Genomic DNA, 24,807 nt, shown 5'->3' on the forward strand with positions numbered 1-24,807 from the left:
AAGCAGAAGGACACAGGAGAAAAGCTCTACCCAGCCATTCTTTCCTAAATTTCAAAAAGAAAATTGATTTCTTAGAATCAGAAATTAAGTCAATCTTATCCAAGGGGAAAAAGCACCTTTTTATAAATTTGTTGTTCTGTCATTTCTGTCACATATAGGGGACCAAAAGGCAAAGTAAAAAGAAGTCACTTTCTGAAAACCAGTTTTATTTAAACAAGAGATTAAATACATTACATAACATTTAAACTAATTTTAAAAAACCCCACAAACCAGTGTGTTAACTTCATATGGCACTGAACAGCTGTTGCTATTAAGAGGCAAGTTCTGCAGTTATTACACTATTTTTTGATGTATTTTGATACATCATTTCAAAATTTGTTCCCTTGTCAAAAGTTTGATTCAAGTAAAGTTGGCCTCATAGTATGGCATTCTCTCCACTTGTGCAAAGTCTGATTGAACTCTAGTCTTTGGTGTGATATAAGAAAGAAAATGTCTTGCCATTGCCCCAAAATGAAACTCTTCCCTGAGCAAGGTGGTGCAAATCACCAGGGGAATCCCTGTTCTGCTACCAAAAGACATCTTTATCTTGGTGGTACAACTGGGTATTGGTGGCCTTACTCTTCTGAGAATTATTAAGGGTAGCTCAAAGGTTCATAGTTTTCTTACATGAAGAGGGAGCTTTGCAGAGGAAGCACCATGGAGCCTCTGGACAGACATGGTTTCAGATGCTGCTGCTAAGGCTTTGGACTTTACTGAAACATCAGATTATTTCAGTTTAAGGTTGGGCACTGACAGGCTTTACCTCTGTTTAAGTGAGGGACTACAAGACTAGAATGGCATGGTTCTTTTCAGTTTATTACATGAATAAGTTACTCTTGTCCAAGTTAAACAGTGGAACCCAAATGGTTACATTACAGCTGTGAGGTTTTAAAATTTGTGACAAGGGATAGAAGGGAATTTTTCTAATTACTGCAAGGAAATTCTTGCTTAAGCTTCAGTGAGCCACAAGCACTTAAAACCCTCAAACCTTCAGCTGGCCTTTCTTAGCCAGTCCAGTGTCAACAAGGAATTGGCATATGTTTTTGTGCTGGTCACCCTATAGCTGAATTACTTCTACATGTTCTGGGTGCTCAATTACAGTACCATTGAAAGCAAATTTCTTCTTGAATGCCTTTACTAGTTTCTTTTTATTGTAATCATGAGTGATCCCCTGGACAGTAGTGAGGATCTTCCTCCTATTTCTCTGTTGAATTCTGTATGGATACAATCCTCAGTCCCAGCAGGAAGCAGGTCATCACCCTTATTTGCATCAGCAAAAGGGTTGAAAGAGTGGAGGTTCTGGGTAGTGAACATATGATACAATTCCTTTTCCTCAGTGGAAACAGCCTGTGGAGGAAGGCAGGTGGTGGGGGGAATGGAGTGTCAGGAAGAGAGGGGGCTTGAGGGGGAGGCTGCTGACTCCTCAGTGGCAACTCAGTCACCTCCTGAAAGAAACCCTAAAATGAAAACTCCCAAGAACATCAGAACCAAAATCTGGAGGCTAGTGCCTCCAGAAAAGCCAAGGAAAGGGAGTTAGATTTCTCACTCACCCACATGGCAGTCCAAAGGGAAGCAGTCTGTGGTCTTAAGCCCAAGCTTCTCCATGGCCAAGTTCAAAGGGGAAAACCTATTCACAGGAGGTTACCACCATATTTAAAGACAGTTCTTTGCATCATTTCCTGTGTTTTCCTTCCCCTTAAACATGGACCAATGGCAGCTTTAACTTTGCTTTGGACTGCCCAGGGAGCAGTCGGTTGTTTTTGATTTGTCACTCACCAGCACACATGGGTCATAGATGACCCCCCCCCCTTAAGAATTAAGTGGGGGTGTATACATTCCTGGTGGCTAAAGTCTAAAGAATAAATAGGGGAGAGTTAATCTCATCTTCACAATCCCTCCTGATGATCATTTGGGAGATTAGTTTCCCCAATTGATCATTTTACATAATCATTTTGTACCTCTAAAAATCTTCTAACTACAAGTGCATACAAAATTGCACCTTCTAAGAGGAAACTACAGTAATTCAAGGTAAGAGGGAAATAGAAGAGACAGAAAGCAAAACCAATGTTTGGCTAGGTGCATTGACAAAAAAAAACAATTAGGGGACAGTCCCCTTTGACAGAAAAGTTTACATTCAAAATAACTTCACTCAGGGACGCATGGCTGAGTTATATGAATCACTTGGCAAAAGAAATCAAAAACATCAAAAAATCCAAATAAAAAGGAAAAACAACTTGTGGATGAAATATAAAATATTAGACATAAAAGTCTTATGTCTAAAAAATATTAAGTAACGGAAAAATAACCTATAACAGGTCCTTGAGTCAGAGCTCAATTAAAGTGATTTATGTAATTATGCACTTTCCCCATCAGTAGCCAGGACTACAGAAAGTTTGCCACACTATGGAAAATAGAAAAGGGACTAGATTTTAGCAGCAATGGGAAATAGCATTTCCCGGTCTGATTTTACCTTTTCTCTGAGAGATACTGGAGCCAAGAAGGCAGCCAAAGTGAGGCACTTGCAGAGAATGTGGCTCAGGGAAGACCTACCTCTGACATGAGTCAAATAGCCGCAACCTCAAACCCCAAACAATTTCAAGTCTTCTTGTCTTGGCTCAAAATTTCATCAGACCCACTGGGATTGGTTGGTCTCTTTGAACTTGTGTTTCATAGGCACTGTGCAGGTTAGCTTTGTGCTTTTTTTGGCACTATACAGTGGCTCTTTTTGTGTTCTCTTCTACAGGAATCAGACAGAATCATTAAGCAAAGTCCCATAATTTTTAAACAATGAATGGCATTATTTCTATAGTCTAAAGCTTTTTTTGGGTATGCACTGACATTAGGGCTAATGTACATTTTTAAACTTACCCTAGTGCAAAATCAGAAAATTTTTTAATACTGGCAACATGTGCTTTGAATTTAAAAAGGAGAAAAAATAAAACTCAAATATTGTATTGCAAATGCAAGGAAAAAATGTTTAAAAAATAAAAAATATATAGATTACAATCAGTGACACACTATGTCAACCAAGGAAAAGTAAAATAGAAAGGTTTCTCACCCCAAAGTGAGACTGATTTCCTTTCTGACTTGTCCATAAACTGCTGTGTGAGTGCAAATGATTTTCACAAAGTAACAGCTTTACAAAACAGTAATACAGTAGATAATGCATATTTTTTAAAAGTACCAAAATTCCCCAAATTCACAATAGTCCAGTTAATGACATTAGCAAGCAAATACACTATCATATAGGAGTCACATGATTCTTTATATAGCTACTTAATTTGTGACATTTAAAAAACCTGTGAACTGATAGATATTTTTCACAAGTTCTACAGATGTAGCAAATCTTTCAACCTTGGCAGAGTTAAAATTGTCCAGAAGCTTCTTATACTTCCTGAGAAATGCTCCCTCTTGGCAGCCTTCCAGGGGTACTATGCCCTAGGAACAACTTCCCAGCTCCTCTGGTATGAGACTTTTATATGTCTCATCCATTACCTTTTTTATAAATGCCGAGGTGGGGATATATAATGCTTTTCACTTCGGCTACTAAATGGACCCTTATCTCATTACAAAGAATTGAAAGGGAAGCATAATGATCTGTCAGAGCTATTGAAAAAACAAAATATCTAAAAATCATATGTGAAGACCCCTTAAAATCAATTTGAGATAGGTCATCAAATTCTCCAACGGTTATATACAATTGTAACCAGTTTTGATGGAGTCCATCCATCATCTATGTGACAATTAACAAAGGCAAAATAGAAGAAAAGGCTGTATAAGCAACATGTGACTTCGATGAATCAGGTGACAAATCCAACATACATAAGGAGCTATGGTTTTGCCATGGAAAAGGGTTTGTTGACTTCAAAAGGTTTAAAGAGGCTTAAAAATCCACTCTTTAAAGTTTCTTCCCCTTCCCAAAATCATTATCCATGTAGGTTCCTTTTGTCACACCTCTGGGATCTCCCATAGTGAGAATTCCACACTGAACATAGTATGGAGGAATCCCAAATTGGATATATCTTAGAGATTGGGCAGGCCCAAATGACAAGGGGGTGTGAGAAGATGAATTTCTCCCCTGAATCTCAGGCAAGCTAATCACAAGGACAAGTACACCCAGGAATGGTAGGAAGAAGAGGTATCCTAAAACTAGGAGCTATTTGAGATAGGTAATGTATTGCTCTTTCATATAGTGATCCATGCTTGTAATTCTACTTCCTGTTTGGAAGAGTAACCTTCCTTTCCCTTCCCCCTTGGGGTAAAATGTTAGGGGCCATGTGCTCCCTCAGTCCCCTCCTCCACAGGCAGAGCATGGAAGTCTATCTAGATTAGCTGAACTGAGGTAGGGGTGGGTGTGTTCCCTTGCTGAAAAGTGGTTAGTGGAGGCTTGAAAGCTCACATGGGGGAGGGGGAGAGTGAGGGGAAAGGGATTTATGCTAAATCCTCCACAGAAAAAACAAAGGTGCTTCTAAACAACTCTCAGACTCTGGCAAAGTCTCTGGCAGGACTGCAGTAGCTCAAGGTCAGCTGGAAGGGCAAGGACCCTCAGGCAGTGTCTGGTCAAAACTGGGGCAGTGTCAGGAGGAGCCTGGCTTCCAGGGAGTGGTGGGGTGTGGCAGGGCAGCCAGTGAAAAAACCACAGAAGCAGTCTGCTGGGACCACCCAGGGAGTTAGCAGCAGGAGGCTAGATTGGCAGGAAAGAGGATATGTGGGAGAAGTGGCTTATCTCTCTCCACCAAGAGCTCCTGGAAAAGCCACTCAAATGAAAGCAGCTGGGCAAGGGGTGGAGTGGCCAGGGAAAATGGGGGGGGGCACAGGGGCAGAAATGGCAGGAACAGGGAACCAGAATCCGCAGGAGAAAAACACAGCTTTGCAAAATTTATCTAGGCTATCTTAAAAAAAAATTTTGAGAGTTTTTTTTCCAACTTTGGTGGTTGCCATCAATGTAGAAATTAAAATGAATATATAGTAATTTCAAATATTATATTTTTATAAGATATATTTATAATCACTAGAAGTAAAGGAATAAAAAGGTAACAAAATAAAACCACGTGCCCAAGCTAATCTACCTATTCACAACACCCGAGTTCACAGCTGCCCTCATAGAAAGAGCCCTAGACCCTCCTGTTCCCCCAATTTATCTCCTGCCTACATCAGCACGTAACAACAGGAAGTCAATGGGCTCCTGGGTAATGTAGTTCAAAGGTACAAGATTTCCAATTCCACAATAGGCAAGTTTGTTTAGCTAGACTGTATTTTTCTTTTCTTGGTGAAGATGGAGAGGTGAGAGGCTGAGAAGAAGTTTTGCTCTCTTCTCCATTCTTCCTTAGAACCTGCTCTCTCTTGGAAAACATCAGTTACTCATGGGTAGGCCAAGCCAATACAATAAAGATGACAATTTTACCTAAATTACTTACCAGTTCTTGCTGCCATACCAATCAAACTACTTTAAAATTATTTCATAAAGCTTGAAAAAATAATATTGAAATTCATCCATAATGACAAAAATTGAAGAATATTAAGCAAGAAATGAAGCAAGATGACCTAATCTCAAACTGTAATATAAATTTCAACCATTAAAACAATCTGGTACTAAGAAATAAAGTAGTAGACCAATGGAATGGATTAGGCATCCAACACATAGTACTTAATGACTATAGTAATGCAGTGTTGACAAATCCAAAACATCCAAGCTTCTGGAAGAAAACTCACTATTTGACAAAAATTGCTGGGAAATGTGGAAAACTATATGACAAAAACTAGGAATAGGCCAACATCTCATGCCATATACCAAAGTCAAGTCAAAATGAATGCATGACCTAAAAATAAAAGATTTTTGCCAAATAAAACAAATGTAACCAAGATTAGAAGAGAAACAACAAATTCAGGTGGAGTTGGTAGAGATGTGAACAGATCCAACCATTCTGCAAAGCAATTTGGAACCATGTCCAAAAGGCCATAAAACTGCTCATACCTATATATCCAGCAATACCACTGCCAGGTCTATATCACAAAGATATCAAAGATAGGGGGAAAAGAACATATTTGTACAAAGATGTTTATAGCAGCTGTTTTTGTGGTGACAAAGAACAAATGATAGACATCCATCAGTTCGGGATTGGCTGAACAAATATACTATATGATTGTAATGGAATACTATTGGGCCATAAGAAATGATGAACAAGATGATCTTAAAAAATCCTAGAAAGACTTAAATGAAGTGATGCAAAGTAAGCAGAATCAAGAGGACATTGTACACAGTAATGTAAGGATACAAAGTAACTCCAAGAGACTCATGACAAAAAAAATTATTCACCATCACTGAAATTACTGATGGAATGTAAATGCAGATTGAAGCATATAATTTTTCACTTTAATTCATGAGTTTTTTCTTATATAATATGAAAGGGAATTCTTTATTCTCTTTGTCTGTTTTGAGTTAACACTTGTGAAAGGGAACTCTTTATTCTCTTTGTCTATTTTGAGTTACTACTTGGTTTACACTAACTTAAGTACCCCTACTTAGTACCTCACTAGTCTTTGAAGTGTGAATCAGACTTTCTTTTAGTACCTCACCAAACACTAAATAAGAGTGTTCAAAAGTCATTTGCTGAATGGTTTCTTTTGCTGTTTTCTCTCCCTCACTCTCTGGCCCCGGGGGCTTCGCTCCATAGGAAGCACGTGCATGTAGTTGCAGGGTACCTCAGTTAAAACCATGACCAGGTGGGCACGAAATAACACAGCACATAACAAGAAAGCTTTGAAAGCAACATCATGGGAAGACATGAAGAAGGAATCTACGGAAAAAGCAACCCCAAATCTACAAAAGCATAAACAGTTTCATTCCAGTGGCCTCTCTGTTAAGAATGATGTACCTCAATCAAAAAACTAAAAGAAAACATCTTATACCAATCAAGATGTAAATGGGTTCATGGAATATCTAAGACAGAATGGAAATGTGACTGCAGTGGGTAGCTCAGAAATAAGAGAAGAAATAGCAGTAGCTCTCAGAAAAGATAGTCGCAGAGAAGGAAGGAGGTTGAAAAGACAAAAAATAAAGAAAAATGCAAAGGTTTGTTACCATTGCAGAAAATAAGGCCATGGAGTGGCTGACTGCCCCGCAGTTCTTGAGAGTCAAGATATGGGCACTAGAATCTGTTACCGATGTGGTTCTACTGAACATGAAATAACCAAATGCAAAGCCAAAGTAGACCCAGCTATGGGAGAATTTCCTTTAGCAAAATGTTTTATTTGTAGAGAGATGGGACACCTATCTAGATCTTGTCCTGATAATCCTAAAGGACTTTATGCTGAAGGTGGTGGTTGTAGACTTTGTGGTTCTGTAGAACATTTTAAGAAAGATTGCCCAGAAAACCAGAATTCAGATCACATGGTCACAGTTGGCCATTGGGCTGAGGGGATGAGTGCAGATTATGAAGAAATTTTAGAGGCTCCCAAACCACAGAAACTCAAAACAGCAGTAGCCAAGGTTGTTAATTTTTGATAGCAGACAGATACCATCTTATAGTATGTTATAGTTTGAACTGGGACTACCCTTCAGGGTAGAATTGAGTTCAACACAAAAGGAAACAGTTTCTGAACATATACTGCAAGTGGAAATTTGATCACCTAAAAGCATTATAAACAATATGAGTGTTGTTAAAATTCCTTTTCTGGAGTTTTGTGCATTGAAGAGGCGTGCCACCAGACCAGCATGAAACACTTAAAAAAACAAGCATTTGATGCTTAAATTGGAATTTCTGGGGGAAACCTAGTTCTTAACAAAACAGCACCTGCAAATGATTTCAATTGATAAGAATCTTGTTTTCTTAAAAATAAATGAAAAATAATGAAATTTTTAAAAAAAGTCATTTGCTGGGGCAGCTGGGTACCTCAGTGGATTGAGAGTCAGGCCTAGAGATGGGAGGTCCTAGGTTCAAATCCGGCCTCAGATACTTCCCAGCTGTGTGACCTTGGGCAAGTCACTTGACCCCCATTGCCCACCCTTACCATTCTTCCACCAAGGAGCCAATACACAGAAGTTAAGGATTAAAAAAAAAAAGTTATTTGCTAAAGTGGGTAACAACTCAATCAGTCAGGAAATTGTGAAACCTTTTGATAAGAGTTTACACTTCTAGAGGATGAGAAGTGGATCCCGCAAGATACTGTCCCTCCTGGGCAGCACTAGACAATTTGAAAGCTGTGATTGGCTCCTGTAAAGAGCAGAAGGGACAAGAAATCACTATAAAAGCCCTGAATTTCTGGGGCTAGAGGTCAGCTTCAGGCTTCAGCTTGAACTGCCTCTTGGAGGGAACTTGGGTGAGTAAATAGCTGGCTTTCCTTTCCTGACTTCTGGAGAGAGATTAATCCTGATTGAGGGCTAAAGTAGTGCTATGGTGGGCTGAGTCAAACACTGGAGCAATATTTAGTGTGATAGGCTAAATATCTTCTCCACCCTCTTTTTATATTTCTCAATTTTCACTCTTTCTACCAATTTTGTAAATAAAAACTACTGAAAGTCATTTTACTTGAGCTATACTATTTTAAATCGGTGTCTACCATATTATTTATAATTTTTGTATATTTTAGTCAAACCTTTAATTTTAATTCCTTAAATAAGCAATATGTGTCCTTTCTTCTTTCTTTCTTTGTTTCTTTCTTTCTTTGTTTCTTTCTTTCTTTCTTCCTTCCTTCCTTCCTTCCTTCCTTCCTTCCTTCCTTTTCTTCCTTCCTTCCTTCCTTCCTCTCTTCCTTCCCTTCCTTCCCTTCCTTCCCTTTCTTCCCTTCCTTCCTTACCTTCCTTCCTTACCTTCCATGGAGTCAATACTGTGTATTGGTTCCAAGGCAGAAGAGTGGTAAGGGTAGGTAATGGGGGTCAAGTGACTTGCCCTGAGTCACACAACTGGGAAGTGTCTTAGGTCAGATTTGAACCTAGGACCTCCCATCTCTAGGCCTGACTCTCAATCCACTGAGCTACCCAGCTGCCCCCAATATGTGTCTTTCACAACATGACAGACTTGGAAATATTTATTGCAGGATAGCATATGTATATACCATATCATATTACCTGTTGTCTCAGGAGGAAGAGGGAACATGGATCAAAAATTATTAGTAAAAATTGTATTGGGGGGCAGCAAGGTGGCTCAGAGAGCTATGTAATTAGAATCTGTTACCCTAAAAACTATGATACCCAGCAAAACTACGATTCCCAGACCCCACTCACTTCCTGTTCTTACGTGCTGGTGTAGACAGGTTATAAATTGGGTGGAGGTCTGATTCTCTACCAGCTTTGGTGGACCAGGGATTTTTGAGCAGGTAGAAAACCTTAGTCACGTGGTTCTGTTTTGTCAGATAATAAATATAAAAACAATACTTGAAGTATTGCACATTAATTTAAATCTTACAGAGTCAGGTCTAGAGATGGAAGGTCCTGGGTTCAAATCTGGCCTGAGACATTTCCTAGCTGTATCACTTTATACCTATTACCTAGCCCTTATTGCTCTTCTGCCATAGAACCAAAACACAGTATTAATTTTAAGATGGAAGGTAAGGTTTGTTTTTTTTTTTTATTATATCAACATAAAAAAAAAAAAAAGAACCCGATCTCTCCTTCATTCCTATCTTACATGAAGAGAAGAACTTTCTCCCTGGTAAAGCATACCTTTCCACATGCACTATTTATCTTCTTTCTGTTCTTCAGCAGATTGCCCTCTTTCATCTTAACAAGTTCCTTATTTACTGGCTGTTAAATTGCTCCCTATAAATATACCCAAATTTTCCCTGTTCTTGAAAGTACTTACAATCTTCTCTTTCCCATGGCTAAATTCTTTGAGAAAGCCAGCTTCAACAGGTATCTCCACTTCTTGTCCTCACTCACCTTTAAACTCTCTACAACTTGTCTTCCATTTTCACATTCAACTGAAAATGCCCTCTTTGTAATTAATGCTAATCTTTCTTTTGCTAAATCTAATGTCCCCTTTTCGGTCTTCATCCTTAACCTCTCTAGCATTTAACATTGTTGATGACTCTCTTCTTCCTTTCATTGTTTTGATGAAATGTCTCTCTTAGTTTTTCTACCTATGGTAGCACCTTTCAGTGATTTCACTCCTCAGTCTCCTTTGCATGATCTTCATCCATGACCTTTGGTTTCCCTTACAAGAAGCTCTTGGAGTTTATTCTTTTTTCCTTCTATGTATGATGTTTTCTTGGCAATATCATCGCTTCAATTCTCATGTCCATTCAGATGATTCCCAGAGTTACATATCTAGCCTTATTCTCTCTCGAATGATAGTTAACATCACTCGTTGCCTTTTGGCTTATCTCATAGACATCTTTAACTTGTCCCAGCCAAAATAGAATTCATTGTCTTTTCCCCAAACCCTTCCTTCATCCAAATTTTCTTTTATTGTAAAGGGTACTGTCATTCTCCCAGGCACCCAGGTCCAGAACCTTAGTTTCACCCCTGACTTTTCATACCAATTTACCTCATGCCCAAGAATTACAATTTTGATTGCCAAGTTCCCCTACCATGGTCTAGGCTTTCATTCCCCCATGCTTAGGTTTTTATGGTATTCTTCTGGTTATTCTTTCTTCATAATGTCTGTGCCCATTCTATTCTATCTTCTCCTTACCTGATAATATAATTTTCTTAAAGTAATCAGCTAATCATGTCAAGTCTCCCCACTTTCCTCACAGTAAACTGCAGGAGTCCCTTATTATGTCAGAGATAAAATATAAAATGTTCTGCTATCCCAATGCCTAGAATGCTTTCCCTCTTCACTTCTGCCTGCTAATTTTTCTGACTTCCTTCAACATTCATCTCAAATCCTGCTTTCTACAAGTTGTCTTTTCTGGTCCCCTCTACTTCCTTCCCCCCACTTCCATTTAAAATTATCTGCCATTTATGCTATGCAGACATGCATAAATACATATATATATATACATGCATATATATGATATGTATATGTTTTATTTATACATATATTATACACATATATATTATATTAAATAGTTATTTACATGCTAACTCCCTGATTTTGATTGTGAGTTCCTTGAGGGTAAGGACTATATTTGTCCTTCTTAGTATCTCCAATGATTAGCACAATACCTTGCATACTTAATCAATTCTTGTTGGCTGACTGATTGAAGAGTTGGCTGGGAGAATTCTAGTTATAGAAGACCCTCTACATATCTATATACCTTTATGCATGTTCTGAACTTCTTATAAAAAGAAACTAATATTTTTTATTTCACTCAACAAGCATTTATTTGCATATCATATAGTAGTCTTTGAGCTAGGTTCTATAGATAAAATATTGACATTAAAGCATCCCTTCCTTAAGAATCTTACATTCTATTGGATATAGAGAATTTACATCCAGATAAGTAAATCTAAAACCTATACTATGTAAATGTAAAGCAATTTTTTTGGGGGAAGGAGCATTGGCCCTGAGTGGTATGGTCATGATAAAATTTCCTCTTGGGGAAGGAGGTACTTGAACCTTGAAGCTTGCTAGGGATGGTAAGATGCAGGGCTAAGGAAGAGAATGCATATATGCAATTGGAATTCCACATCCAAAGGCATAAAGATAGGGGAGAAAATAGCCTTTTTGAAAGGGTACTAGTTGACCCTTTTGACTGGAAGGCATTCTGTGGGCAATGGAGAATAATGTATTTTTAAAAACTGCAAAGTTAGCTAGAGGTATCTCTTGAGGGCATTTCACTGACAAGCAGAAGCATTTTAATTTTATCCTAGAGACAAGAGGTAGCCATCCACATGGGATCACATGGTCAGATCTGTGACCTAGGAGTATCACTTTAGTGACTGTGTGGAGGATGTATTAGAGAGGGGGGAGCCTAGAACTAGGGAAATTTGAAAGCTATTGTACTAGCCCTGCAAGAAGTGAGAGGAGGACTTGGGCTAGGGTTATGGATGAGTAGTGAGAAAGAAACAGATCCGAAAGAGATTGTTGAAGTAATACCTAAAATACCTATCAATTGATTCCATATGAGGGTTGAGAGAGAAAGAAGTTGAACAGAGTGACAAGGCCATGAAACTGGTTGATTGGAAGTATGGTTGTGCTCCTAAAAGAACTAGACTATTAAGGAAGAGGAGAAGCCTTGGGGGAAAAGATAATGACTTCCGCTTTTCATCATATTGTGCTAGTAAGATGATTACAGGACATAGAAGTGAAGATGTCCATTATGCAGTTGGTGGTATGGGATTTAAACTCCGAAAGAATACCAGGCCCCGAGATGTATAAGTGTGAGTCACATAAAGGTAATTGTTATGTCCATAAGACCTAGTGAGATCATTGAAAGAATATGTGGAGAGAGACTAGGCTGAGTTAAGGGGCAGGGCATGGATGATGATCTAGCCACTGGCTTTAGAGTAATCAAGATAGAAGGCAAAAACAGGAGATAATATCCCTATGAGGGGAGCATATCTAGGTAGAGATAGTAGTTAAAGGTGTCAAATGGAGGAAAACTGAGAAGAGGCCACTGGCAAATTACATCATTCCACTGGTTATAAAATCAGAAGGAAGCAATTTAGTTGAATTGAGGAGTAAATTCTAGATATGAACAAAGCATGTTTCTCTTTGAAGTTGTCAGTTGTCCAAGTCTTTAATTATTTTACCTTTATATTTGCCATTTTTACACATACTTAAAACTGACAAAAAAGAGAAAATTCTTCAATTGGGATGATTTCCTATTTTATTTAAAGGTAATTAGTATTAAAGTTACTGTACCTTTAAGAGGGAAAACTATCTTGGAAAATTGTCAGTTAAGTGTAATGGTAAAAGCGGTCAGGGTATTATAAGAAAATGTAGTTTAAATGGCCTTTTATTGAGGAAAAAAGGTTGTAATAATATTATTTCACTTTGTAAAAAGCAAGTTTATTTAACTGTCATCCTGTGAGAGACTTAGATTGAAGGAGATAGCTGTTGTCTATGAGAGAGAGAGGGAGGAAGGGAGAGAGCACATTTCTATTACTTTGAGGAAATAGCAGAACAAACTCCTTGATTTCCTTAGAACCTAGCTAGAAGATTAACAAGTGTAGCAATCCAGGTATACATTAATTGTGATATTATTTTAAGAGTGCTCAAAAAACTGACACTTGTATTGCTTATGATTGATTTCTGTAACCTTGAGTTAAACTGAACCTTAACCTTGCCAAATTCCTGGCCCTTCCCTAAGGCTACACTCTGGAAGGCTGGTCAGTTATCTCCGTCTTAATTTGCCTAAAACAATCAATTAACATATGTACCAAGACCTTAGGCCTAATGGATTCCTGATCTAGGTGTTAGCTCTACCTATTGTTTTAGGTTCCAACAGTTTGTATCTCCTGATGTTTACCTCATAAGTGCCAATATATCTGACCACTTGTTTTTTCCCTTCCCCCTATACTATTGTAACCTCAATAAAAAGAGCAGTGTGTCAGCTAAGGGTTAAGCTCTGGGCCATCTAAGCACTTTACCATCAGAGCTTCATCTTAGTGAATCTCTGAACCATGGAAGCTCTTGACCAGCAGAGCTCCTAACCATGGAAGCTCTTATCCACTGCTTACTCGCTGTCTGACTACCTTATACCAGACTTTCTTTTGTCTGTGTGTCTTTATTCTCGCCTTATGTTCTCTTTCCATTAGTTCTTAACCTGTAACCCATTTTTTCTTAGTTCCTGGTTCCCCTTTCTGAGTGTCCTACCCACCAGGAATCTTCATGAAGTCCATGGACGGCTTCAATAAGAAAATGAGCTGCTAGCAGTTAGAGAAGAGTCAGGGCTGTATGGTTGTAGTACATCCTAGCCAACCTCCCTGCCCTGCCTAGGACACATGTAATGTCTTGTCCTCTCAGAAGTCCAAGTCCTACACATTAGAGAGAATTTTGAGAATTTTTGCATCAGTTTTTCATTTCTTCCTCTTGATGTTTTCAATCTACTATAATTCACAGACTCATATGTAATGACATTAATTTACTTGTTTCATTTGATACATACTAATTGCATGGAATTAGAAGATTAGTTCTATTATTTTATGAAATGCAATTTTAATGTCATAACTACTTAAAAACGGTGACTGATATGTTTAATAAGAATTATGAGTTAATGGGTATTGAAACATACCATGGTCTCTTTTTAATAGGAATAGATCTTCAGTGTAAAAATAAGAGAACTGTAAAATCATTTAAAAGACCTGGAAAAGAATTTGGAGAAGAATAAAGTGGCAAATAAGAGGTTAAAACCAGGAGAAAGTGCAATATTTTTGTTAGTTATGAGACTCAGTTGCTGTGATAGTTGAGGATATTTCTTGGGAAATGGTCTGTAAATCACTCTCTGAGGAGAAAGGGTTAATTTAAAATTTGAAAATAGTAAGTGGTTTGTCATTTGGAAAAAGTGAGAGGTATGATTAAGTAAAGAAATGATGCTTCACAAGGGCAATATCAAGTCCAAATATTTTTGTCACAAATATTAAAGGCCAAGGTAGGAATTTTCTCTCTCTTTTCTTAGGGAAGCAAAAGGCTAGTTGATATCTGAGTTAGACAGTTAGATTTAGAGGAAAGAGCCATTTTAGAATTTGTGTGATTTCTGAGTGCAAAAAACCCTGAAATCACATGAATGCTTGAAAATGCTACTGACATTATTTGTGACTGCTGTTTGAGTGCTAAGAGAGAATTTGCATTTAATAATACAGTTCTTCACAAATTTGTAATTCAACCGGATATCATTTCAGCAAGACTGGTAGAAGAAGGTTATATAACCTAACGGAGCAAACCTAATCATAATGAACAAAGTAGGCAGATGACTACAAGAGTGGCCTGAGTTAAAAGAAAATATCAGACCTTGTAAGCAATTAATTGAAAAGGGAAACCTGTTTGGGCAGTGGACTAACTATTTACTGAGTCCAGTTCAAGAAATCTTCCATTTTGAGTAGCTCTAACACCCTTTTCCTGTAAGAGCCTCAGAAGCCTATAGAGTCACACCAATGACACCAATTCAAAGGCATCACTGTTAACACTATATCAACAGGAAGAAAAGTTCACAGATAGAATCATGTTCAAGCTCTAGCTCTTCAGAAGCAGGGGAAAGAGACATGTAATGAATTTTCCTCCCAAGGCTGCCAGTGGCTCTGGAAACAGTTCTTAGGATGGTAAGGATGACCAGTCAGAATTCAGATGATCTCCACAGGTTCTCTCATTGGTGACAAGGAGCATAGTATAATGGGGAAAGAGGCAGAGGCAGAGGCAGAGGCAGAGGCAGAGACAGACACAGACTTGAAATCTGGAAGATCAAGTTGTGCCTTGGACACATTCTGACTCTGTGCTCTCAGATTAGACACTTCACCTATCATGATGTACTCTGGGCATATCACTAGGACTCTGCCTTGAAGAAAAGGAGCAGACCCACTTATGTTTTGGGAGATTACTCACTTGAGAGTTCTTTCAACCAGTGAGTACACAGCTCTAGCCTCTATCCCTTCACCTTAGGAAATAGCATTTTAGATTTAGCTCTCTCATAGCTCCTCACCTTTTCCCTATTACCATTAATTCTCAGATCCATTTTAGTGTCTTCTTCTGTGAAGACAGTAACAGACTTGGCTCTATGGCAGAGTTGTTGAAGCTCAAATTGGGATCCTTGAATTCACAAGCTGAGACTTAAAAGAGAAGTATGTGTCTATATAATATTTTAGAAATTCCAGGCTACTATATAAACACTGTTTTTCTTATGCTGTGACCTTAATATTTATGATAGTTCTTGAGGAATCTTTGAAGCCATTGCTTGCATATTCTTTTTTTCCTCATATTTTTTAATCAAAAAATTTTAATGAACAAAATGATCTTTTCTTCTCTCCCATCTCTCCATATCCTGTCCCATTGAGAAAGAAAAATAAAGTCCTATTATAAAGACGTAAAGTCAAGAAATAATTCTTTTTATCCACTTATAGTTTTGGTTTGGGGTTTTTGTTTTTAGCTTGGAAGGTTTGGTTTTGGTGATATTCTTAGGAGTTTTTATTTTGAGATTCCTTTTAGGAGATGACTGGTGGATTCTTTCTATTTTGCTCTCTGACTCTAAAAGACTTAGGGAGTTTTCTTGAAATATGATATGGTCTAGCTATATTATTTACTATTTAAAAATTTTTCTTTATTATTTTCCAGGCCTGTTGTTTTTGCTTTCAGATATCTTTCATTTTCTTTTATTTGTTTCAGTCTTTTTGACTTTGTTTTAATAAATCTTTTTGTCTTAGGGGGTCATTAACTTTTTGAATTTGTGTCCAAGCTGTGTTTTTCTTTGTAGCTTTGCTTGTAGATGTTTTAGAATTATTCTCTTCTGGCTTTATGTGTTTAGTATCCCTTATGACCACAATAGCTTTTTATGGTCTCTTTCATTGTTTTAGTCTAATTCCTGATTTTGTATTTAGTGTTAAGGCTAGACTCTATATACTTCTGGTGGGAATTTCTTGGCTGGCTCTGCTATTCCTTTATAGAGGGTATTGAGTGTTCCTGGTTCTTAAGGTTATGCACAGGCCAGAAACCATCGGCTTTTAGTACTTTTTAAATAGTCCGATCTGGGTTAAAGTTTGATTTCTCCCCTCTGGTCTAAGCTCTACAGTTTCCTGGCATAGGTTTTGGTCTAAGCAACACATCTGTGGAATTGCTTCTTGTTTGATTTCCACTAGACTGCTGCTGCCTTTAGCCCCTGCCAGCCACTTTGAAAGCTCTACAGCAGTGATTCCCAAAGTGGGTGCTACCGCCCCCTGGTGGGTGCTGCAGTGATCCAGGAACCACTGCTCTACAGGTTCGGAGTGACTGATCTGCATGTTCCCCTTTGGTATGAGGTTCCTGCCCTGTTAATTCCACTAGAGCAGTGGTTCCCACACTTTTTTGGCCTACCGCTCCCTTTCCAGAAAAAAAATATTACTTTTAGCCCCCTAGAAATTAATTTTTAAAAAACTTTAATAGCAATTAATAGGAAAGATAAATGCACCTGTGGCCATCACCGCTCCCTTGGCTCGTTGCAGCACCCACCAGGGGATGGTAGCTCCCACTTTGGGAATCACTGCACTATAGGCTTCAGCCTGAGCTGGATACTGGAACTGAGTTGCTTCACTTATAACTTCCCAAAGCTGTTATGAATGTCTCAGACTTGCAAAGAACTTAACTGACTAAAGCGATTAAAGACTTTATTAAAAAAAAATATGATTAGTCCTCGGTTGCTGCAGTGATGACAATTTGAGTTGTAGATAAACTAGTTATAACTCAGGACATCTGGCACGCGCGCGCGCACACACACACACACACACACACACACAGAGTCTCAGCAAAGACTCTGGAGCTCTTTGGATGATAGAAATGCAGAAAGATCTAACTGAACCTCCAAGATTCAAAATTAAATTAAAAATATGAAACCCCAGCCTGTGCTTGGTTTTATAGCTCTACAGCTGCTGCTTGTCTTGCCCAGCCTAGGGCCTCAAAACATTCCTTGTTTTAGATTGAGGTCTCCTCTCACTCTCCTTATCTTCTTGCATTCTGGCTTCCAAGCTCATCATCTCACCAAAACTGCTCTCCAAAGTTAAAAAGGATCTCTTGGTTGTCATTTTTCTCCATACTCCTTCTCCTTGACCTCTCTGCAGTTTTTGACATTTGATTACTCGCTCCTCCTTAATCCTTTCCTCTCTCTAAGTTTTCAAGACACTACTCTCTCCTAGCTTTTCTGCTTCCTTGCTGAATCCTCATCCAGGACATGCCTCTAACCCTCAGAGTTCTGTTCTGGACTCATTTCCTCTCCCTTTATACTACTTCAGTTGGTAATCTTATCAGGTCCCATGGACTTAATTACCATCCTTATGTGAATTATCTCACATCAGCTTTTCTTGCCTCAGTTTCTCTGCTGACCTCCAGTCTCTCATCTGCAACTGTCTTTCAGATACCTGTAACAGTAGACTCAGTAGGTCCAAAACGGAACTCCGCTTTCACTCTGAACCCTCCCCACTTCCTACCTGCCCTGTTACTGAACCAATATAAACAAAGTATACTTTACAAAGAAATAATTAACAGGGAATGCATTGGAATTAAGAAGGGTACCCCAAAGGAGGTAGGATCTTAGTTGGGACTTAAAGGAAGCCAGGGAGTTGAGTGGAAGAGGGAAAATATTCCTGGCATAGAAGACAGGCAGAGAGAATGCTCAGAGCCATGTAATGAAGTGTCTTGTTCATGGAAGACAGGTGACATTGTTTCAACCCTTGTGCATAATTCATATTTTGGAAAAGTTGAGTGATTGTGAGAATCAGAGAAAATGCCCAGTCTTGTCTTCTTGATCATATGACTTGGTAGAATGCAATTTTTGGAAGAAGTATTTATTGTTAACATTTTAAGTAACCCTTTATTTAAAAAAATTCTGAGCACTGTGTACAAAGTACAAAGTAGGAACTGTAAGAGGGGAAAAAGGGGTTTTATGGTTTCAATATACTAAAAGGTGGTCACCAGAGGATTGAACTATTATCAATCCTCAAGAATAATCTCAAGTCAAAATTGACTTTTATGGAAGTTTGTTTATTTACAATTAGGAAGGTTGAAGGTAGGGAAATTGAGAGAGAGAAACTCTGTCCCGGGCCAGGTAAGAATTTAGAGGCCCAGCAGTTGGGGCACAGAGGTTAAATTAAACAAGGCTTCTAGCCACAAGGCCTTTTACAATTAGAGAGGCAAGAGAGGCCTCCCTGAGGGTAGAGCCTCCAGAAAGGCCAAGGGAAAAGGGAGTCAGCCTAACTTAACCATGTGGAACAGTCTAGGTCACAAACCAGCAAAGCTCCCTCAGGTCCCCTTCACCACACCAGCCACAGCCTCACTCCCCTTTCCCTCCTTGGAAGGGCCACATATATCACTTCCAGTGTCTTCTCCTAGCCTGCGTGTCCAATCTCATAGAAAGCATAGGGGGTGGTCCGTTGATTCTGATTGTTACTCATTCTAGTACTCTAGGTCTAGGTTAGGACCTCCTAGAATTGGAAGGTGCTCTCACCTTTGGTGATTAAATCTAAAGATGGGTAGTGTAGACTTAATTTAATTATCACAGAACTACAACTGACTTTTGTCATTATTTAAAATGTCAAACTTATTTTGATAGAAGGAATAATAGAAAATATTATTTTTCACAGGTCACAGCGTCAGAAACATCCAAGCCTTTGCTGTCCTCCAGAATGCATTTTTAAAAGCAAAAACGAACTATCTTCCACAAATCATCCTTGATGCCATCACAAATATCTACATAGCTGACAACGCAAACTATTTCATCTTGGAGTCACAGCACACATTGTCCCAGTTTGCAGAGAAGATTTCTAAGCTGCCAGAAGTGCAGACCAAATACTTTGAGATGCTGGAATTTGTTGTTTTCAGTTTAAATTATATCCCTTGTAAAGAGCTTATCAGTGTCAGCATTCTCTTAAAATCCAGCTCATCTTACCAGTGTAGCATCATTGCCACAAAAACTCTTCTTAAGTTCACACGACATGATTATATATTTAAAGATGTATTCAGGGAGGTGGGCCTTCTGGAGGTAATGGTAAACCTCTTGCATAAATATGCTGCCTTCTTGAAAGATCCTCAGACTCTAAATGAGCAAGGTAAAGTATTCTGTTTTCCATGTTCTCATTTCTTGATTGGCAAATACAGTTCCAGACAGCCAATTGCATGAGTTGGGGACAAAGGCCCCTTTTTCTTTGACTTGAAAGACTTACTAGCATTATTAAATTATAAAAACCTTGAGGAAAATTTCCTAGGAGCTACTGGCCTTTATATTTGCTCCCTTGTGAGGCTATGTAAAAATGGCCAAGGAAGGAAGGGCAAGATTGTATAATAGTAATGTTAAGGATAAAAAAAAATAATACAATTTCTCTATATTTGAAGTTGGTGACTTAAAAATACTTTTTTTAATGTTTTGTTATATACAAAATATGTATATAAGTATATATGTCTGATGACAGTTATCTATCAAAGTTTGCTTTTATTTCTATTAATTGTTTATGTAGTTTGTTCAACTTTTGACATTTTTATTCCTTGTAGAAGCAGCATTTAATATTTTTCAGGAAATACCCATCATACCTTTAGCCATATTCTTTATGCAGAATGTTGGCTTTGAGCCTTCTGGTAAATTATGGATATTTAGTTCATAAATTTTTTAAGTGGTTTTTATTATTGACATTAGCATTTATGATGATTCTATTTGAAAATAGCTCATAATTATACTTGTAAATAGAAATGCCAAAACCAAAATTTAAGAGTGGTGGTAGAAGTAAGCCTACTATTTATCTGAATTAAATGACTGAAACTTTCTTTTTTAAGGGGATTCAAAAAACAATAGCTCAGTAGAAGACCAGAAGCAACTGGCTTTGCTGGTTATGGAGACCTTGACAATTCTACTCCAGGGATCAAACACAAATGCAGGTAATTAAGAAATTGTTATCAAGATCTTTGGGAATTTTAGCAAGGAAGATTTTTAGCCTCTTGAATTTTTTAAGAATGACTATTGGGTAACAATAGACTGTCCTCTACTGACAACATTTGTTAATTTTCACATTTAGAATTATTGCAATAATAAAAAATGTATTAAAATATTTCATTGATTATTTTCTACTAGTACTAAAGAATATTGTGTATGATTGTTATATATTAAATATAATTCTCCTTTCTTATTTTTGACTTACACTTAAGATTTATTAGACAAGCCATTATTTCATTTCTTAAATCGTTCTTTTTTAAAAAGACTCTACTTGGGGTAGCTGGATAGCTCAGTGTATAGAAAGCAAGGCCTGGAGATGAAAGGTCTTGGGTTCAAATATGGCCTCAAGACATTTCCTAGCTATGTGACACTGGACAAGTCACTTAACCTCAATTGCCTTACTCTTACCACTCTTTCTGCCTTGGAACTGATACTTGGTATCAATTCTAAGATAAGGGTTTTTATACCCTCTTATTGATGGATTGATTGATACCAATACTATATTTAACATATAGTATCCTTTTTAAGAAAGATTTTTCATATTTATTGATGCTCTAGTGAAAAATGCTTTTAATGGACAGACAGAAATCATTGCAGTGCTTTTTTACAATCCTTCCGTTATCATTTCCATTTCCCTTTTCTGTTGCCATTAACATTTTTTGCATTTACTTTCTTCATTCTTTAATTTTCCACTCCTTTCTTGATATCTTTTTTCTTCTCATACAGTCTATAAGTTGAAGATCTCTTCTTTGGCTCATATTTCTTTCAGTAGTCAAGGAGATTCTAAGTCATGTCAAAGCCTGTTGTTTTGACACCAGCAAAGATGAGTTCTGAATCAAAAAAGATTAAAATGACATTTAGATTTGTCTTTTACTTTTTGTCTAATTTTTCTCACATTTCAGTCTTCTGCACAATGGCCTTTCCAGGTTGAAACACATTTGTTTATATTGTCTGTCATGAATTTCTAGTGGTTAGGTCACAGTGTTATTCATAATAGTGGATCCTCTCTATATAATGATTCTTAGCTTTTAAATAAACCAAATTAACTATTAAAAGTATTTGTTATATTTCAGAAAACATAGTGTATCTGCTATAAAGGGGCAGTTTTAAAATTTCTCTTTCTTGATATTTATCTATTAATATTTTGCTCTTCTCCAATTCAATTTCAGTAAACCTTTAAGTGCCTCTTATATGCCAGGCACTGTGTTAACCTCTGGGAGCAAAAAGAGGCAAAAGACAATCCATACCCTCAAAGGAGCTTACAATCTAATCAGGGAGACATGCAAATATTTACAAAGCAAGCTATATACAAGATGACTGGATATAATTAAAGAAAGGAAAGTACTGGAATCAAGATAGATTAATTTCTGATTACCTTTTTGAAAAGATAGTATCTTTTTATTGGTGCATTTATTTTTAAAACTGGGCTTGCTTGGTTTGTCCCAGCTTGAAGTGCACATTCTACTCAAGTCTGCATGCCAAATTTGACCTGCTCATTTTCCAATCTGGGCTGGTTAGACAGCCTCTTTCTTTCCTTCTGCTACTACCCATTCCCCCTTTTTCTATGGTACCGAATTTAATGAGGATGCCTCATTGTCTTTGCCCATTACAAAGTCAAAAATTCCTAAGCTGAAGAGCTCAATCAGCCTTAGTTTCCTAGTAGTTGTGATTTTTAGGTATGTAGCACTATGTCCAACTTGTCTTTAGTTTTGATTTAGTTTTGTGGATAAAGAGCCAGCCTCTCAGGAAACCGAGTGTCAGTCTCTGCCTCTTGGTCATGTCTACCTAGCAGGTCATTGTATTTCTCAATGCTTTAGGTAACTTGCTGCATATTATAAACTTTTGTAGAAGGAGTTTCTTCATCTAGGATTTCTTAGAATAGTTTAATCATAGGCCCAGTCTGCAATTCATACTACAGACTCAGACAAAGCAGAAAGGAGCCTAAGATGTCATCTAGTTCAGTTGACAGCATGTTTCCATTGTGCTTTGTCAAAAGCTGGGCTACTTTCAGATGTTGTTTTCCTACTTTGACTCAACTATTTCCTCCAGAGAAACATTCATACACTATTGTGCAAGCTCAAGCAAATACATATGCCACACAGATCAGTTTCCTTTCTTTTGATTCTAATGGCTAAGAATTTTCATAAGAAATTCTTTCTTTTTTCTTCATATGTACTTTATTTTCCTAATTATACCAGAAAAAATTCTTGATTGACAGTTTGTCTTGATTGCTGATCCATGAGCAGGCAGTATGGAAGATGAGGTGCCTGCACAGAGGCAAGCAGCCCAAACTCTTGACATACTTTTTCCAGCAAAGACAAAAAGAGAGCAGCTGGTTGAGTCATGATCAGGAAATCCAGTGAGAAACTATAGTGACTTCTTCAGCACTAGAAGGGCTTAAAAAGTTATTCAGAGACCCAGGGACCATAAGAAGAAGCTCAGCCCCAGCCAAGCAAACAAGATGGAAGGAAAGGAGAGAGATTGGACATAGGCACTTGGAATCTACAAATCTCTTCATCCAGAGCCAGAAAGAAAAGGACTCCCACAACATAGGCTCAGAGTTGTTGGAAGTTCACAGTGTGGTCCTTGGACATGACAAGGTACAACAGTGGTCACAAAATTGCTCAGAATCAGACACTTTGGAATCCTTGGCACACTGTGCTGAAATGCCACAGTGGTCCCTTAAACTTCAAGGATCCCAAGAGATTATATTACAGGAACCCAAGTGATCCGGACTAGAACCACGTAGGGCTGACTGACTCAAAAATACAGAGGGGTTAAGAACATCATTCTGACACAAAGCCCTAATTCAGGAATGATGGCTAGAGGGGTGAAGACATCAATTGCTATAAAGAATTATAATTGATCCAAAGACATACGATTGTAAGTAGAGACTGAAAGAAAAAAAATAAAAGATCATCCCCTAGGACCATGTGGATACTTAAAAGAAATGAAGCAAGATAGTATAAGTGACATAAAGCTCTAGAGGGACTATCAGGAGAATAAATAACTTAGAATAGAAAGCAGTAAACCCTAGCCTAATGATGAGTTCCCTGAAAAGGAAAACAGACCAAACAGAAATCAGTGATTTTATGAGGAGCAAAAAAAAAAAAAAAAAAAAAAAAATTTAAAAGCATGTGAAATATCTGTTTTAAAAAATAACTGACCTGGAAAATAGATCAAAATGAGATATTTTAAAAATCATTGGCAATAAAAAAAGCATAATTTTTTAAATGTCTGAGTGCTCTATTTTAAGAAATCATAAATGAAAGTTACCCAGACCTATTAGAACCACATTAGAACTCAGTGATTATCCCAAATTCAAATACTGAGAAACCTGTCAGGAATGTACAACATCATATAGTTTCAGCTATTAAATGGGAGATCCTGAAACAAAGTATGCCAAAAGACAAAAGATCTGGGTGCACAACCAAGATAAACTTAATATTGCAAAGCTTAGGGAAGAAAATGCACCTTTAATGGAATTGAGAAAAGAATTTTTAAGCATTCTTAATGAAAAGACCAGAGGTGAATAGGAACTTTGAAAACGAAAACAGAAAAATCTGGAGATACCTGTTAAAGGATATGTATGTGTGTGTGGTGTGTGTGTGTGTGGTGTGTGTGTGTGTGTGTGTGTGTGTGTGTGTGTGTGTGTGTGTGTTTTCATAAATATGAGGAAGTTTATCAACTAAAAATAGAGGTACAGGAGAAGGATTGGTTAGGTTTTTGTGTTTTAAGAATGAAAGAAGAGTCAATAAAAGGAATACATGATTGTTGAAAGAAAAAATAGGAGAACTTACTCTTTTTCCTAATTGGGAGTATGGGATAAGAAAACTCTACAAACATGAATAAAAGGGGTTAGAAGAACAGACTTGGGGACACACACACACACACACACACACACACACACACACACACACATACTATTATTTGCTAGATGCTTTAAGAGAGATAAGAACAAGTGGGGCAAAGTCCTGAAATAGAGAGAGACAGAGACAGAGAAAGTTTGGGAAGACATGATTATGGGTAGGATAATATCAATGAGAGGATATGTGTAAATGAAACAAAACAAACTTCCAAAACCCTAATGGGGAGATTAAATAGGAAACAAAAAAACAAATCAAAGAACTGGAAATTAAAAGAACACTCATCAAATAGGAAGTGGTAAAATAATTGTGGTATAGACCTGTAATGGAAAATACTGAAAAACTGATAAAAGAGGTTGTTTCAGAGAATTCTGGGAAGTAGAACTGACACGGAATGAATAGAACCTAGAGAACAGTA

The 24,807-nt window shown here is 37.6% G+C and overlaps 1 protein-coding gene and 2 pseudogenes across 1 annotated transcript in view; 2 read left to right on the forward strand and 1 right to left on the reverse strand.

Moving 5' to 3' along the window:
- WDFY3 (WD repeat and FYVE domain containing 3) overlaps positions 1 to 24,807 on the forward strand; it is a 325,051-nt gene that overhangs the window by 104,727 nt on the left and 195,517 nt on the right. Inside the window, exons 9-10 of the mRNA XM_044681612.1 lie at positions 19,184 to 19,648; positions 20,367 to 20,468. Coding sequence (XP_044537547.1) covers positions 19,184 to 19,648; positions 20,367 to 20,468 — 567 coding nt within the window. The remainder of the gene's footprint in view (positions 1 to 19,183; positions 19,649 to 20,366; positions 20,469 to 24,807) is intronic.
- On the reverse strand, positions 1,013 to 1,353 carry LOC123253051 (annotated as a pseudogene).
- LOC123253050 lies at positions 6,604 to 7,886 on the forward strand (annotated as a pseudogene).

Source organism: Gracilinanus agilis, chromosome 6 (genome assembly GCF_016433145.1).
Source record: "Gracilinanus agilis isolate LMUSP501 chromosome 6, AgileGrace, whole genome shotgun sequence".
NCBI classification, from domain to species: domain Eukaryota; kingdom Metazoa; phylum Chordata; class Mammalia; order Didelphimorphia; family Didelphidae; genus Gracilinanus; species Gracilinanus agilis.